Source organism: Lytechinus pictus, chromosome 5, assembly GCF_037042905.1.
Source record: "Lytechinus pictus isolate F3 Inbred chromosome 5, Lp3.0, whole genome shotgun sequence".
NCBI classification, from domain to species: domain Eukaryota; kingdom Metazoa; phylum Echinodermata; class Echinoidea; order Temnopleuroida; family Toxopneustidae; genus Lytechinus; species Lytechinus pictus.
In genome coordinates, this window is record NC_087249.1 from 38,096,351 (window position 1) to 38,114,998 (window position 18,648).

Here is an 18,648-nt window from a genome sequence, read left to right on the forward strand (position 1 = left end):
AATCAGCTCCAGTCTACCTTCAACAATTAATATCAGAATACTCACCCTCCCGCAACTTGCGCTCATGCAAAAAATCACTCTTAAAAGTTCCTGCCATCAACACCCAGTCTTATGGTTCCCGATCTTTTTGTTCAGCATCCCCTCAACTTTGGAACAACCTTCCTCAGAGCATAAAACAAGCAGACTCAACTGACAAATTCAAATCTATGTTAAAAACTCATCTTTTCGTTAAATAGATCATCCTTAGCATATGCGGCTTCAACTGTCTACTTTCAACTGTTAACATGTATAATTTGATTTTAGCTGAAATTTCTTGTCTTCCTATGTATTTTCCTTAAGCGCTTAGAGACATTCTTTGTGATAAGCGCTATATAGATGATGTTAATTATTATTATTATTATTAAATTTAAGCACTTTTTCAAGCACTATGCATGAAAATTCTGAAGTGGATGTGGATGCGAGCGCAAAGCGCGAGCGAAAATTTTAGCCTATATAGTACATGGTGATTTTTTTACCTGGTTGCCAAGAAAGCATGAATGCTTGTAAGCAAGCAACCAGAGAACCGACGGCTTAAGGTCTTCTCCAAGGGACCTGGTAGGCATAATGACTATTATGCCTTACCAAGGGACACTAACGCACCAATTAGGAATCAAATGCATGTCACCAGAATCAGAAACCCCCGTTTTACCGACTGAGCTATCGCGCCTCTTTTGAGACATGAAATATCGTTTTCTTATTTTCCATGTCTTCACCTCACCCTATTTTATTCACTCTTCTGTCTCCTCTTATTTTTCATCATTTTCCCTCCTCTCTTTCCCCATTTGTTATCTTTTCTTTCGTTCCCCTTCCTTTTTTACGCGGGGGGGGGGGGGCGGGCCTTTCCATGGATCCGCCTATGCTCTGTCGGCGGATGGTAAAGGGTTTTCTTTGGTGCTCGCGAGCTGATCTGAACCACAAATCAGGAGTAGTACTGCAACAAGTAGGCAATGATACATAGAGTCACCGTAGAGATCTAGTGCCAGTAGACCATTATGGTTACAAGATGAAATGAATATGCTTATTGGACGAAATGATGATTGGACGAGATGTACGTGATTGGACCTATTGGTGATTGGACTTATGGCAACGATACCAAATGATTGTTAGCCGAAATGGGTTTAGACAAAGTGATAGCGAACCAACTGAAGTCAGACCAAATGGAACATGGACGAAATTAGAGTAGACCAAGTGGTTATTAGACCAATTGGCTATTAGACCAAAAGGTAATAGACGTGGTGATATTGGACAAAGTGGATATTGGACCAATTGAAAATAATACAATTAGACTAAATGATAATAAACAAAACGGCTATTAGACCAACTGGCTATTAGACGAGATGGTAATTAGACGAAATGGTTATTGGACTATGTTGATAGTTATTGACTAACTAATGGTAGACGAAATGATATCAGACCATGCGATAGTGGGGGAAAAGGCAGTAGACAAAATGGCAATAAACCGATAAATATCCATACAATGAGTAATCCTGATTTCCAAATCACTTAATTCTCTTTCTCGTGTCTCAAAATACTTAGTGAAAGCATATTTTATATCTTATCTGTAGCTCGAGTCCTGAAGAAAATGCCGCTGCGACATTATGCGTTGCGACATGTGACATTATGCGTTGACACTTTGCTGCGACATTATATGCGTTGCGACATGTGACGTTATGCGTTAGAAAAACTACGACATTATGCGTTGACTGCGACATTATGCGTCGGACGCTCTTGGCATAATGTCGCAATCTGCGACATTATGCGTTGCTGCGACATTATGCGTTGGTGCGACATTATCGGTTGTAACAGGGCTCTGCAAGGGCAGTCGATGCTGCACATTGTAGTATTTAGGAACTCAGAGACATAAAACTAGATACAATGAATTTAGAAGTTCAGATGATTTAATCTATTCCAAGATGTCCGATCATATTGTGATCATGTGTACATAAAGGGGATTGAGCCCTCGACGTTGACTGTTAGCACAGTCTTACAAACACAACATATTTCCCTCCTTTAAAGAGATGAATAATGTTATATAACTAAGTCCAGATATGAGTTCAAAAGTTTATGAGTCCAGAAAATAAAACTTGTTTATTAACAACAAGCCTGAAATTTTATTAGCCTATATAGAGCAATTGTTTCATATGAGTCCAAAACTTAAACGTTCCAGTTTTTTAATTTCTATGCTCAATACTTGTCGGCTCTAAGGATTTAAGATCTGTAATCTCGTAGATATCCAGGTCGTCTCCTTAGACGCTGAGAACGACGACGCTTTACACGAACCCAGTCACCGATAGCGAATTTCGGTGTGATTGCTCGTCTGCGTTTGTCAGTGTACGCTTTCATGCTTTGCTGTTTCCTCTCAATCTCTCTCGCTTCAGCCTGTGTGCTTGCAGGCTCTGAAACCGGTGGTTTCAGGATGTTGAATGGCATACGGAGGTTCCGTCCCAACATCAACTCTGCTGGAGTTTTTCTGGTTAGCGAATGAGGTGTTGAGCGATACGTGCGTAGTAGGGTCTGGATGGCCTTATCGAAGGTCATTCCATCTGCGAGATTCGCTTTCAAGCTCTCCTTGATTACCCGGTTGAAACGCTCTACGCCGCCATTGCTTTGAGGGTTGTAGCGAGTTGTGAGGCGATGTTGAATTCCATTAACGGCTAGGAATTCTTCGAACTGTTCAGACGTGAACTGTGGTCCATTGTCCGAGGTGATAGATTCTGGAAGACCCCACTTGGTAAACATCTTCTCCAAGATGCTAATGACTGATGTCGTAGTGACTGAGCTTGTTGCTGCTATCTCAGGCCACTTGCTATGGAGGTCGTGTACAACTAACAAAAATCGCTGACTTAGAGGAGCGGCTTGGACTTCCCCAAAGATGTCGACTTGAAGTTGCTGCCATGGATTCTTCGGCCATGGGGTCGGCTGCAGTGGTGCTGGCCGCGGTTGAGTTTTCTCGCTGAGAGTACACGCTTCACAAGATCTGACGAGATCTTCTACGCGTAGATCGATCGCTGGCCACCAGATTGCTTCGCGACATCGTTGCTTCATCTTCACCACACCTGGATGACTTTCATGTGCGGTTTGTAACACACGATGTTGAAGCGATTTCGGGATTACCGCTCGGGTGCCACGGGCGATACACGTGTCGTCGAAGATAGCTAGCTCATTGCGAACACGATGATATGGAACGAGGTCTTCGGAAATCTCTCTAGGCCATGCTGTTTGGAGATAATGACAGACCTTCTGTAGAGTTGCATCTGCGGCTGACTCTGTTTTCAGCTGCTCACGCGTCACAAGCTTTGCGGTCACATGAGAGATCACCATAAGAACGTAGTCTTCGACGTCGTCTTCGATGTCGCTTCTTGTATGGCTATCGCGATTGCTATTCGCGTTTGGTGTACGGCTAAGCATATCTGCTACTCGGTTGCGTGAACCCGCGAGATATTCGACCTTGAAATCATATTGGTGCAGTCGATCTGACCATCTGTAGATGCGGAGTGGGCGGTGTCCAGATCCTGAAGTGCTCAACAAGGTTGTTAAGGCTTGATGGTCAGTACGAAGTGTGAACTTGCGACCGTAGAGGTACATATGCCAGTGTTCGCAGGCATAGATGCATGCGAGAGCTTCGCGTTCTCCTGTAGAATACTTTCGCTCTGTGTCCGACAACGCTCGAGATGCGAATGCGACCGGACGTACACTGCCGTCGATCGTTTGCGATAACACTGCTCCGATAGCGAACGCTGACGCGTCTGTAGTCACGTACGTTTCAGCGCTTGGAGTGAAGTGAGCGAGAACTGGCGGCTCTGCGATTCTTCCTTTGAGCGTGTTGAATGCGGTCTCTTGTGCGTTGTGCCATTCCCAAAGCGCGTCCTTCCGGAGAAGCTTCTGCAGAGGTTCTGCGATTTCTGCGTATTGTGGCACGAATTTGCGGTAGAAGTTCGTTGTTCCCAAGAATGAGGCTAGCTCCTTCACATTCGTTGGGGCTGGGAGTGTTCGGATAGCTGCAACGTTGTCGAGTGTAGGCGTCAGACCACTTGCAGTGACATGATATCCCAGAAAATCAATGTCCGAAGCAGCGAACGTGCACTTGGCCTCGTTGAGCGTCAAGTTATGCTTGGCGAGGCGCGTCATGACTTCTGCTAATCGTTGATCGTGCTGAGCCTTGTCCTCTCCGAAGACTACCACATCATCAAGGAGATTCAACGTGCCCTCGATTCCAGCTAGAACTGAAGAAACGATTTTCTGGAACGCGCTAGGTGCTGAATTCAGTCCATAGGGCATACGGCGATACTGAAACATGCCTATGTGTGTGTTGAATGCAGTGAGATGGCGGCTCTGCTCTGCTAGCGGAACCTGGAGATAGCTACGTCTCATGTCTAGTTTAGAGAAAACTTTAGCTCCGTGGAATGAAGCTGAAAGTTCATTCATAGTAGGAAGTGGATACTTATCCGGAATGATTGCCTTGTTGACTGCCCTCAAATCTACACAAAGTCTAAGATCTCCATTCTTACGGCGTGCGATGACCAGATAAGACACCCACGGGGATGAATCGATGCGCTCGATGATGCCATCGGATTCAAGCCTATGAAGTTCCTTTGAGACTTCATCCCTGACAGCTAACGGAAGTCGACGGAGACTCTGTGCAGTAGGTGGGACTGAGGAATCCACCCTTGGTGCATGGCAATATCCTTTGCATTTACCAAACTCGTTGAAAAGTGCAGCATAGCGTTCTCTATACGCATTGTCTATGAGCCGAATGCGTTCACCAGTGTGGTCGTTCATCTGAAATCCTAGGGCGTCGAACAGATTGACTCCCATAAGGCTCTCGCCCTTCGCTATGTAGAACGTAAAGCTGTCGAGATGTACATCCTTGTACCCGACAGGAAGCTCAACCGTGCCCAGAACGGAAATCAGTGTAGGTGGTTCACCATATGCTATGAGCTTGCTCGATGTCGATGACAGGCTACAATGTGAGAAATGTCGATGATACAGTTTATCACTAAGAATTGACACTTTGGCCCCCACATCAATCATCAAAGAGAGGTTAGTACCAGCAATCTGCACTTCACATTCTTTGAACTGACCTGAATTTGCTGAAGAAATCCGGTCTGAGAGTGTGAACACGCTGCTTGCTATGTCGCCCTCTATTGGTTCATCAACGTGTCGAACTGAAGATGCACTTTTCTTGGTAGATCTGCATACGCTAGAGAAATGGTTCATCTTCGAGCACGAATTGCAACGTTTTCCAAACGCTGGACACGCTTTCGGAGGGTGTGTCCGTCCGCAGTTCGAACACGACTTCAAGTTAGCATGGTTAGAGTGGGCTTTGTTATGATATGGTCGTTTGATGTTCTGTACTGGAGTTGCCTGATGTGCAGTATGACTATGTCCTGTACTGGCACTCACAGTCACATCGTGTTGTTTGAGGAGCTTGGCGTCCAGCATTGCGGCTTCGATCTGGATCGCTAGATCGAGCGCCTTCTTAAGTGTCAGACCGTCACCCTCCATTAACAGACGTTCTCTAATACGGGGAACAGACGTCTTTTCGATTAGTTGATCTCTAACCAGTTCATCGTTTAAGGTGCCAAACTTGCACTTGGATGCCAGTTCGGTTATGGCTGCCACATATTGTTTTACTGGCTCCCCATGACCTTGTACTCTCTGTCGGAAACGATATCGTTCAATCATCACACTTGTTTTTGGCCCAAAATATTTCTCAAGTTCATCAACAGCTTTATCGTACGTACCGGTAGTAGACACTTCCAGCTGTCCGAATATCCGCTGCCCCTCTGCGCCCAAACAGTGGATCAGGATTGCGCGGCGGCGGAGGTCGGGTATCTCCGCTGTGTCCAACCCGCTTGCAGTCAAATACGTTTTGAAGCTCAAAATCCATCGTGACCAAGGCACAGGAGGTTCTCCTGGGGTTGCTAGGAATGGGTTAGGTGCTACAAGACCTATTCCAGCCATTCTCGTCGCCAGATGTAGTATTTAGGAACTCAGAGACATAAAACTAGATACAATGAATTTAGAAGTTCAGATGATTTAATCTATTCCAAGATGTCCGATCATATTGTGATCATGTGTACATAAAGGGGATTGAGCCCTCGACGTTGACTGTTAGCACAGTCTTACAAACACAACACACATTACGCTGTTTGATCCATCCATAAAAGGCGTCATACCTTAAACCAAAGTCAAGGTAAGCATGTTTGGAAATTGTACTTGTATGGTCTGGCATCTGACTGACGATGCATTCAGGTCAGATGACAGATACAGATCTAATAATACCGGTAATTTTAGAATCATGCATTATTTCAAGCTGTATTAGTTGACTACGTAGGCCCTAAAGTTTTTTTTTTACGGTTTTTGCAGCAGATTTTTTCTTCAGTCAGATTTCTAAATAAACTGGCCAGGCAATGGCTTGGTTATACTGAAAAATCTGCGGTTTCGTACTTTCGTTTCAGAGAAATGTTTAATTAAGCTTTTTTTTTTCTACTCGGAATTAGGATGTCATGATTCATGAAGCCAGACAAAATTTCAGCAGTGGTTACCCTGCATTCCACCCAAGGGTTCATTACATGCTGCCGCGCACAGAAAAATCAAGCCATAGAAGTCGTGTGTTGTGGACACCAGAAGTGAGATTCCAGCACGCGCAATCCACTAGTTAAAAATCCACTGCCAAACGCGGTTCATGGTGCGAGGTTAGTATACTAATACTAACCTCGCAATACGTGTGAGTGCCCTGATTCCTGACCAAAATTAGAGTCGGATGTTTCTTTCAAAAATGAAGATGAATGCACTCTTTGTTATGACCCGGAGAGCACGGCTCAAGTGATGTTCCACTTCACTACCGCTACACTACGCTACACCTATACCCGGGTAGCGTACATGTAATGTAGCGATAGTGAAGTGGAGTGGAGCCTACACGAACATCACTTGAGGTAGAGCACTGGTGCTCTGAGTAGAACTTTTCAGTCTAAACCCACTATTATTTATCGTCGACCAGGAATTACATGCCACTGCACCGGCTTATTCCTGTATCAGATGATGATGATAATCTGTGCACCAAAACTAGAATATAAACTGATTAAAGTCAAACTAAAAATGTCTGTTAGTAGGCTTCATACTAGTGTACAAACTTCCTACCATAGCCTGTAGTACATTTATTAACCAGTTTGTTCAAAAATATTGTGGCTGTTGAAGACCTTTTAGTCCTTTTTAATCATCAACATAATAAAATTCATACTTTGATTATTTAGACTATTTCTTTTTTTCTCTCTCTCTTCTACACACAGATCTGCACACTTGCTGACTCTGGTCTCTGCTTACTACTTCAATCTGGGAGATTGTGATATGGACATTAGCCATTTTTTCTTCACTCTGCTTTCCTGGAGCTACGGTTTGCAAGTTTTGGACTGATAATGATCTTAATTGATCTTGGAAACAACAATTTAGAGCAGTTTTGGAGAGGACTATAACAATGAATTGTACAGGAATACAGCTTGTCAATAATAAGAACACAATTTAAAACGAAAGAACAATTGTAATGTAACTAGGGCATTTTGTGAGAAATTTTCTACTCAATCACACGTCCCAAATCAAGGGTAAGTCCTTTGATTAAACACAAACATGTAGTTGAATTGCACGTGCAACTCGACCTTATTACACTTGAATTTGAATTTGAGACTTACGCTTTGAACATAAGTTTCTTGTTAAGCCCCAAAGTTATATTTTGTTAGCAACTCTGTATCAGTTATATACCATGCTGATTGCTGAAAGTTAAGTGTCGTGTATATATCGTCAGAATTTTTTTCTCGAAAGGTATAATATATTTGTCCTTTTAAATGATATTGGAATATGGGTACGCCTTTTATTTGTTTTCCACAATATTCATTGCATGTATGAACAAAAGTGAAATATTTATTGTGAAGCACTGCATGTGAATGTTATTTGCAGTTGTGTGATGGTGCAGCCATCATGTTTGTTATAAGACTGTAAGCCTGGTGGATGTGATCGAGGAAGTGGCCTGGATGAAAGGAAAGTGAACATGTGTCCAATTACTGGTTTGCACATTTTAAGACAATTTTGTTTCTGGATAAATATTGCTATGCATTCCATGTGAAGAGTAAAGGAGAAGTCCACCCAACCAAAAATTCATTTGAATTATAACAAAAAAATTTCAGAAAATTTCATAAAAACTGATTCAAATTAAATAATAAAAAATAAAATGCTAAACAAAATTTGAAATGAATAAGATGTGACATAATCAACTCTAATTTGCATGTCATTGTTTTGTGTTTATAACTGTTTTGAGTAAAAAAAAAAACAAGGGAAATTACTCTATTCAATTAATTTTTACTTGATGCGGACTTGACATTTAACTCATCCTCTACCCCTCCCATCCCTGCCCAAATAAGTGTAGAATCTAATCAAGAACTTGAAAATCAAAAGCAGCAATTAAGAAGTACGATTTAATAAATGCAGGTCTGAATAGAATCTCACATGAAAATAAAAAGAGAAAAAAGAGCTGGTTAGGAATGGGGAAGGAATAAAATGATTTTTTATAAAATCCCCGAACAAAAAAAATGTCACGAGTTTCGAACCAGGGTCCTCGTTCTCATCATAATAACGTTTTTACCGGTTTGGCCACAGACAGCTTCTTTCTCGCGCACGGGTTTTAAAGGATATATGAAAAAAGACCATTCGCCGCTGTTGCCTCATAGTGCTTCGGCAATTCAACTGCAATTCCAATCATTTCGCGATGGATATTGCCGTGTTTTTTGTGGTTCCTGACTTTGCTACGTAATGAAATTTCATAATTTTTGGTCAGTCGTGAAGAAGAATGTCTATGCTTTATATTGATTATAATATTAATGTGACGCAAGTGTGATTTCTAAGTGAAAATGTGCTTTGCTTATTCACATATATTTCTTGAAAAAAAAAATCATTTTTTCTAAGCTAAATATCAGTTACCAAAATACGTTAAATGTGCATTTTATTTCATTGTTCAGTAAATTCAAACTTTTATCTATATAACAAGACCAATCTTATGAGGAATAAACAATTCTAAGAGCAAAAAACGCTGATTGGAAAGGTCGTCTTCAATGGGCTGCTCACCGCTCATTGTGTGACGTTACTCAGCTGGAGCTCGCAAGAGGACCGGTGGAAAGCAGAAATATGGCATGAAAATATATCATTTTTTAGAGCCGATTTCTGCAAACTCTAATCACTATTTCAAAAAGTGAAGTTAGATATATGATAAGTAATCCTTCCCTTTACAATGATGACCACAAAAATTAATTATAAAATAGTTTTGATTCTTCGGGTGTGTACTTTAACTGAAAGTGAATTGTGTGTCTGGGAAATGAATAGTGTGTATGCCATTGTAGTATTCAACTATAATAAAATTGGAAATTTTGCTCTTATTGAATATTAAGGCATTATTTTAATAAGGCGTTATAATTGAAAAATATAAGTACATCAACATTATTTTATAAGTAATAATTGTCTTGGCCTAACTGGAGATACGTGAACTTTCGTAAAGAATATTAAACTCAAATAAATCGAGTAAATTAAAAGACAAGTTAAATCTACTGAAAAAAAAGCGAGAAATAATTTTAAGTGTACTTATTCAGAGAATCTTTTTTTTTTTAGATGTCTCAGAATTGCACTCTCAGAGTAGAGAATTCATTCATTATTGGAATCTATCTACCCGAGACCAGGAATTACAATTTTCATATGCGAATTCTTACGGTGGACGCAAATGAACGCAAATAGACGCGAGGTGAAATTATTCACGGATGGTCTGCGTTCAAGCTACGGACAGTTACTTACAATTACGGATAGTTACGTTCAACTACGGTTACTTACGAAAGTCAGCATCCGTGGCGACTCCCAGCAAAATTTTGAATATTTCAAAATTTCCCAAGCTTGGTGCCGTAATCCTGTCTGCGTCTCATTATGGAGTAGTTACGAAGAATTACTTCTACTCACGACCAAGCGGATGGCTGCGTCCGTGCCGCGTCCAATAATCCGTATCTATCCGACGTATCTTAACGTAAGTGACTGTGTGACTAGCTCAAAGTCAAAGTTTCTCAGAGCCAGTGCCGCCCCCCCCCCCCCACTAATTTGGATATCGTCGGTAAATCAGCGCTGCCGTCGGGAAAAATGAAGAAAAAAAAGGAGCGAGAAGGAAAAAGAGAGAAGGAATGGGGTAGACAAGGTTTTAATGCGGAGTCTGAGAGGTTGGAAAAATTATGAATTGTCTGTTACGCAAGCGCAGGGCTGTTGGACTGACGCGTGTCGGGAAAATGACAAACTGTCGGGTCACGCATGGCTGTTCCAAATGCTTAAAGTCTAAATCTAAATTTAAAGAATCAGCTCGCGCTTCGCGCTCGCATCATATATACAGTGCGTCCCACAAATAACGAAACCGAGATTTATCGATGATTTATCATAACTTAATCATTAATACAACAGACAAATGACCTACCAATGTAAAGTTAATAATCTCCTCTTTCATCTGAAATTACTTAGATTATTCCTCATTCACGCATGAGTGAGTAAAAACAATTTGAAGAAAGGATACCAAAAACTCATTTGGGGGGGGGTATCTTAATATCAAAAAGAAAATCACATGCCTAATAAGTTCAATATCTGCTCTTTCATTTGATACCTTAATCACAGAAAATGGTAAAGAAGTAAAAAAGTTCTGTCCCCTCGAAACAATGCTTGTATTTCCATAATTTCATTAAATAAACGTGTTTTCACCGGTTTCCCACAGAAGCTATAGCACGGTTAACAAAAGACTTAATGCATGGCTGATCGTCAACAATCGGAGTGTCGAGTGAGTCTGGACGCTAGCCTGTAAAACCTCTTCATTTTATGAAATTGTTGAAATTCAAGCCTTATTTCAAATATCCAGAACTTAAAAATTCAGCTCGCGCTTCGCGCTCGCATCAATTGTTTGGTTGATATATCCACCCTCTTCATGGTTACAATAGGGTTTTCAGGTCGAAATACAAAATTATTTAGCTAGCGCTTCGCGCTCGCATTTTGGGATTGGAGAGAAATTTATTATTTCATGGATCACTGCGAACAGTCTTTAACAGGTCCTTTTGCTGGCCAGTATATCAAAATTTTCAGCTCGCGCTTTGCGTTCGCATTGATTGTTTAGTTAGATATCTCACATGATGATTACAAAAGCTGCTCACAATGTTCTATTTTCGGGGTTAAATATATAAAATATCAAAAAATTGGAGCACGCGCTTGCGTGGTAATTTGTATTTAGGGCCACACGAAATACCATATGTTGCTTTTAAAAATGAAAATTTAGGCAGGACTGTCCCCTTAAAAAATAGGGAAAAAAATCAGATTTCGGCGGCCGCGACGAGAAAATGTTGATGAATATACCCCCCCCCCCCCCCATTGAGAAAAACTGAAACTGATCATGTGTTTGACGAAAGAAATGTGACGGAGGAGAATGTAGAACACTTCCAAGATTTACGGTTACCGGCCGTCGGTAATCGCTGCCGATATTTGTCTTTATTGCAGGGTCTCCACACCCCTACTGGAAAAGGCCTAGCGACGCCCCTGCTCAGAGCTATCCTCCCTTTTTAAACAAATCTGTCTTTTTCTCTTTTTTCTTCCCTCAACAGTAAAACAGCGTTGTGTAAAATCTTAAAGGACAAGTCCATCCCCCAAAAAGTTGGTTTGAATAAAAAGAGAACAATCAAACAAGCATAACACTGAAAATTTCATCAAAATCGGATGTAAAATAAGAAAGTTATGACATTTTAAAGTTTCGCTTAATTTCACAAAACAGTTAATATGCACATCCTGGTCGGTATGCAAATGAGGAGACTGATGACGTCATCAGCTCACTATTTCTTTTGTATTTTATTATAAGCAAAAATATAAAATGTCATAACTTTCTTGCTTTACATCCGATTTTATTCAATTTTGATTTTTCTCTATTTATTCAAATCAACATTTCTCTGGGGTGAACTTGACCTTTAAAAAGCGCTTTTACTGTGCATAACAATAATCATTATCATCATCCATCCCTAGCTCTCTCGCACTCTCTTCTTTCGCTTTTCTCTGTGTCTGAACCATCTCCCCCAAGCCCACGAACCTAGGGACGATTTTTGAAGAGGGGTTTTTTGTGAAGAAAATGACAAGCAAAAAAAATAAAGGTTTTCGGTCCAAAATGAAGGTGATTCCGGGGCCCTGGGAACGATTTTTTCGCTTGGGGTGCTGAAAAAATTTGACATGAACCCCCCCCCCCCAAGGAAAAAAGGTTTTCACTACTAAATTAAGGTCGTTTGGGTCCCGAAAAATTTGACAAGCAAAAAAAAGTGGTTTCACTAAAAATGAAGGTCGTTTAGGTCCAAAAAAATAATTTGACAAGCCCCCCCCCCCATTTTGATTAAAGGGTTTCAACAGAAAATGTTGGTCATTTGCAATATATTTCTCCAACTTGACACAGAAGTCCAGGGGCCCGATTCATAAAGGACTTGCAACTGTTGTAACTTTGATTGTGATTGGCTGCTGAGCCCTGTTACCATGGTAGTGGCCATTATGACAAAGTTACAACAGATGCAATTCCTTTATGAAACGGGCCCCAGGTGGTGCTGCCTATGGAAAATAATGCACACAGCACTCCCTGGGAAAATCTTGGGGTGCTTCAGCACCCCCATCACCCCCGCTCAGTGGCGTACCTGGGATTTTTCACAGGGGGGCAAAACCGTCCGCCAAAAAATTTGACAAGCAAAAAAAAAAAAAAAAAGGCTCGTCAGGGGGGCAGGGATACGTCCTTTGCATGGGTTGTGGCTCGTCAGGGGGGCAGACTGCCCCCTCTGCCCCCCCCCCGTAGGTACGCTAGTGCCCCCGCTTCTCAGGGCCATGTGTGATTCTGGTCACGTTTCTAAATTTGAGCATACCAACGTTATTTCCGGGTGGTGACGCCTATGGTGTATAACCAGGGCCGTAGCCAGAAGCATTTTGTTGGGGGGGGGAGGGTGTACCAGCTAAATTTGCCAACTAAATTTGGCGTGACAGCGCCAACGTGAGCAGAGGGGGAGTCTGATGGGGGATGTGCCCCCCTACAATAATCACATGCTAAAAGATTTTGAATTTTTAGAATTGAATTAGTGGCATTTGGTGAATACTTTAAGGTAAATTATACAAAGATATACAAACATATTTGCATTGTAAAAATAAAAAATTTTGATCAAAATAGAAAGGCTATTGTGCCGTAGTTGCTAACTTGCAGTATAATGATACACCCTATGCATTAGTAATATCAAAATCAAAGATTTGTTAATTTTTAATTGACCTTCTGTGCAAGATGTCTCAACTAAAATGCTTTTGCTAACATGTATCTCTTTCAGCCATTAAAAATGTTACAGAAATTATTGAAGTTACCTTTATCTTGTACGTTATTCTCCCGGGGGGGGGGGGGGCACTCAGTATATAATGCATAGTGGTTATGTGCCGCGGAGGGGACCCCCATTTTTACACTCAAATGTCCGTTCAAAGGCATAGCATTTTTGTCTTATTGAGAAAAAGAACAAAGAAAGCCGAGTGCCCCCCAGTGGCGTAGCTAGGATTTTTTTCCTGGGGGGGGGGGCACTGGGGGGGTCCTCGCTTTTTCAGGGGGGGGCAACATTTTTTTTCCGGTGTGGGTGTGTATGTGTCACAAGGGTGGATCCGGCTTTCGCCAATAGGGGACGGAGCCCGAAATTATCTTCACCTATATTTTCCCCGATCAGTCACTTCTTATAGTTTTATTCTTATAAAACAACATAAACATGAAATAATCTCATTAGCCTTATAAAAAGTGCGAGCGCGAAGCGCGAGCGATTTTTTTTTAACTTTCATGTATTTTGTCCTGAAAATTTAATATTCTGGGCAATGTAATGTGTGATCCTGAACAAGATGCGTATGTAGCTACATGATTACTGCGAACGCCAAGCGCGAGCAGAAATTTTTAATAACTGTTCTAGCATGATCGAAAAGGGACCTGTTAAGGACTGCTTACATTTACCCACGAAGATGGTATATATTTCAATAATGGAAGCGCGAGCAAATTTTTTTTGACATTCCGACCTAAAAAATTGTCATTCTAAGCACTTTTTGTATTCATAAATGGGATAGGTATGTAACTAACCAATTCTTGCGAGCGCGAAGCGCGAGAGGAAGAAAATTTATATTTTAGACCTAAAAGCGGGACACTCTATTCATATTTTGTAAATCATGAATAGGATATAGTTAATTGTGTATCGTTAATATACTGCGATCGTGAAGCGTGAGCAGACAATAATCATTGAAGTAGATTTTAAATAAAGAACAAGCAGGCTATCGCGCATGTTTTAGATTTAGACCTAGAATCTGGACATTCTGAATACATTTGTTTAATGGAACTTTATGGAATACACGAAGACAATAGGAACTTGGCAAATCAAACAATGTGACCACGCAGCGTGAGCTTAAAATGTTGATATGTAGACCATAAAACAGACATTTTACAGAGCACTTAAATTTGTAAATGAAAAAAAAATAATGAAAGCTCGATGTCCGAGCTAAAATATGTTTTGTATATTGACTTCAAAACTTGCTCCATATCAGCCTATTGAGCAAGATATGAATCTCATCGAACAGGCAATTCCGGCGCAAAGCGCAAGCAAAAATTTTATATAGTAACATGAAAGATTTCTTTTGTGCAAGTCTTCCCCTCACATTATTTCATTTACTCGTCTTCCTCCTCTTATTTTCCTCTTCTTTTTTCTTCCGTCTTTCTCCTTCTTTTCCTTTTTTCTTTTCTTTCTCCCTTTTTTTTTTGCTCTGCCAATTTTTTTCAGGGGGGGCACCTGGGGGCACACCAAATCTCAGGGGGGGGCACGTGCACCCCCCCAAGCTCCCCCCCCCCGTAGCTACGCCACTGGTGCCCCCCCCCGGTTATTCTATATCATATTTAACGTCTTGGTTTTGATGACCAAGTTGTTAGCAAGCGATTTAAGTCGGCAGAATCTGTAAGGTCCTTTTCACAGTTCAGGAGTAGCAGGTTGTCCAGTCGCCGGTCTCCCATAGTTGATCCCCGGGGGGGGGGGGGGCACTCAGTACATAATGCATAGTGGGTATGTGCCGCGGACGGGACCCCCATTTTTACACTCAAATAGGCATAGCATTTTTGTCTTATTGAGAAAAAGAACAATTAAGCCGCTCCAAAGCATAGCATTTTCTTCTTATCGAGAAAAAAGAAGAAAGAAATCTGCTCCGAAGCTTCGCATATTTTCCGTTACGCCGTTCCGGCCGTATTGATCTGCTACATGGTGAAAAGCGGCCGCAGACCGCTGTCCGACCATCGCCTCTGCGCTAGCGCACCCGGCGCCCGTACTGCCGGGCTAGCTGCATGCACGTTCCATAGGGATCAGCGGCGTAACAGGGGTCGGTGGCCAGGGGGGGGGGGGGGGGGGGGGGGCAAGAGCCAAAAATTTCCCAGTCATATCATGGAACAGGCAATGGCGTCATAAGGCAAAACATTTGAGGGGGTGATATGGCGTATCGGGCAAATATATATATATACATATAAAAGCGAGCGAGCGAAGCGAGCGAGCAAAAAAAATTTGACATTTTTATTGCAAAAATCCAATTTTGTGATAGATTTTGACATAATGTTAAAAAGATGATATCATATTTCACCCTCCTCTTTCCTTTTTTCTCTCTTTTTTGTACGCCACGGTGAACAGGATTTTTGTTATGATTGTGAGCATCAGGGCGAAGCTCTATTTGCTCGAGGAGGCCGAGTATGGCGCTTCTGGCAAGAAGTAGCTTAATGTAGGTCCCGGGCGAGCGAAGCGAGCGCGATAAAAAAATCACCTTTTCATGAGAATCTAACATAAAGATAGATTTTAACGTGATATTCAGAAAAATTTAATATACTTTCCTTTCTTTCCTCATTTTTTTTTTGTTTGGTTGTAGAACTTTTGGGGGCCATGGTCCAAACTAATCCATATAACAGTGCTTTATGGGTGGGGTCCAGGGCAGAGCCCCGAAACCTCTTGATATCAAAGCCATTTTGAACCTTACAGATGGCCACTTATTTTAATCAAATTGCGTGTATATTTATATAGCTTTAACACAACACATAAATTCAATGAGTTGTGTATCGTAATCATCCAAATATTGTGAGGGGCACACCATAGCAAATGTGTGAAAATTTGTAAAAAGTCGCCAGCGAGCGAAGCGAGCTAGAAAAAAATGGCCTGTTAAAATGAAATTCTAATTATCGGATAGATTTTTACGTCATTACAGCAAATATCATGTCATATATTTTTTTTCATTCATCTCATTTCGCTGCCTCCTTTATTTTCTTTTATTTCCCCTTGGCTGTGGAACCACCCCCCGGTACGCCAGTGCTTCAACGTAAAGCTTAATGCAGGAAGGGTCCATATAGGGGCCCGTTATAGAACCCATTAAAGGTTACAGATGAAGAGCCCCCCACTGCACGGGGTCTTGACTCTTGGAGAGAGCCTTTGTAGATTTAGCAAGTTTATGATATACTTTCATACGACATTATGCTATATACCATCCATTTTTCTTCCCGCTCGTTATCTCAATCCTCGGCAGCCCGGTAGTGTATGTTATCTTGTCCCTATTCTTTAATTTCCAATTTAGATTTTGTCTAATTCCATTCTGCATTTATTTCCCGCTTTTGTTTGACTTTTTGTCATCTTTAATTTATTTCCCTGTCTTACTAATCATGCTAATGTAATTGTATATCGGGGCGAATTGTTCTTTCTCACTTGTTCTTTTTTCCTTCCTTTTCCCGTTATCTTTCCGTTTTCCCTTTTTAATGTTTTTTCTTAGTTTTCTTTTCCCTTTTCCTTTCCCCTTCCCCCTTTCCCTTTTTTCTTTCCTTTCCCTTTCCCTTTCTTCCCCCCTTTTTTCTTTTTTCCTTTTTCCCGTTTTTTTTGTTTTCCCGGTGGGCTCCGCCTGGGGGGGCAGCTTGCCCCCCCTGCCCCCCCCCCGCCTGTTACGCCACTGATAGGGATGCATACGCACTCACACGCAGGCGACCCGTTCCAAGGACCCCCATTTTCACAAACATTTGTAGTTCCGAAGCCCGTTCCGATCGAGGACCCTCCTTTTTACAATAAGCCCGCTCCAAGGCCCCCCGTTTTTTGTCTCGCCCGCGGCACACACCTACTACTTTTTCGGTCGAGTGCCCCCCCCCCGGGGTTAATTGATCTGTAAAAGTTCTTAATAAACTTCATATGGCTGAAGGTGCGTTCATCCTTTGCAACACTTATTGGTGCTGTCATGAGAAGTTTGTAAGCATTCCAAGTGAGAGGAAGAATAGACTTCTTGTCAAATGCCAAAGTGGCTGCGTCAGCAACACTTTGCAGATCTCTTGCCACTGCCATGTCATGGAAGCATTCTAGTTCCACTTTCAATGCCTCGTGATCTACTTCTTTTGGAAAGAGTTTACAAAAGTCAACAACATCTGCCATAGTTGGAGTTGCTGGCGTTGGAGGCAAGAGCAAACGTGACATTGGCTTCACTTCCCGGGGGGGGGGGCACTCAGTATATAATGCATAGTGGGTATGTGCCGCGGAGGGGACCCCCATTTTTACACTCAAATTTCCGTTCCAAGGCATAGCATTTTTGTCTTTTTGAGAAAAAGAACAAAGAAAGCCGCTCCAAGTCATAGCATTTCCTTCTTATCGAGAAAAAAGAAGAAAGAAGTCCGTTCCAAAGCTTCGCATATTTTTCGTTACGCCGTTCTGGTCGCATTGATTTGCTACAAGGAGCTGCAATTTGGTGAAAAGCGGCCGTAGAGCGCTTTTCGACCATCGCCAAAGCGAGAGCGCACCCGGCGGAGGCCGCGCTAGCTGCGTCATGCACGATTGCCCGTTCCATAGGGATGCATACGCACTCACAGCGATACGGAGATCCGTTCCGAGGACCCCCGTTTTCACAAACATTTGTAGTTCCGAAGCCCGTTCCGAGGACCCTCCTTTTTACAATAAGCCCGCTCCAAGGCCCCCGTTTTTTGCCTCGCCCGCGGCACACCCCTACCACTTTTTTGGTCGAGTGCCCCCCCCCCGGGCTTCACTTTGTCCAAGTGTTGGCTGCATTTTCTCCTTGAATTGCAGTATCAGTGTATCCAATAAGCTCTAGTAGGGCTAGTAGGGCTCTAAGCCTGGCTACATGGACTTGGATTTGCAAACTGGTTGTCTTTACTCTATAAGTCGTAACCTTCTTCGAAGTTAGTACCCCTATTTTTCTTTCCTTGTTTTTTTTCTTTCTTTCTCTCCCCCTCTCTCCTTTTTTCTCTTCCTTTCTTTCCCTCTTTCTTTTTCTCCCCTATCCTCCATTTTGCCAACTGGTACATGATTTTGCCGACTGCCATGAATGTTGGGGGGGGGGTGTCACACCCCCCATACCCCCCCCCCCCTCTAGCTACGGCCCTGTGTATAACATACACAGCACCCCACACCCCTAGAAAAATCGTTGGGGGTACTTCAGCACCCCCGCTTCCCAGGACCATGCCAAAGTCACATGCTAATCCTCGTTCTCTCTCTCTCAATATTTTCCTCGATTCCTAAG

At 42.2% G+C, this 18,648-nt stretch overlaps 1 protein-coding gene across 1 annotated transcript; it reads right to left on the reverse strand.

Moving 5' to 3' along the window:
- Window positions 1-2,247: 2,247 nt before the first annotated feature.
- On the reverse strand, window positions 2,248-6,003 carry LOC129261449 (uncharacterized protein K02A2.6-like). The gene has a single exon (XM_054899510.2). It carries the CDS (start codon window positions 6,001-6,003, stop codon window positions 2,248-2,250), a length of 3,756 nt encoding a protein of 1,251 aa, XP_054755485.2.
- Between the last annotated feature and the right edge of the window lie 12,645 nt (window positions 6,004-18,648).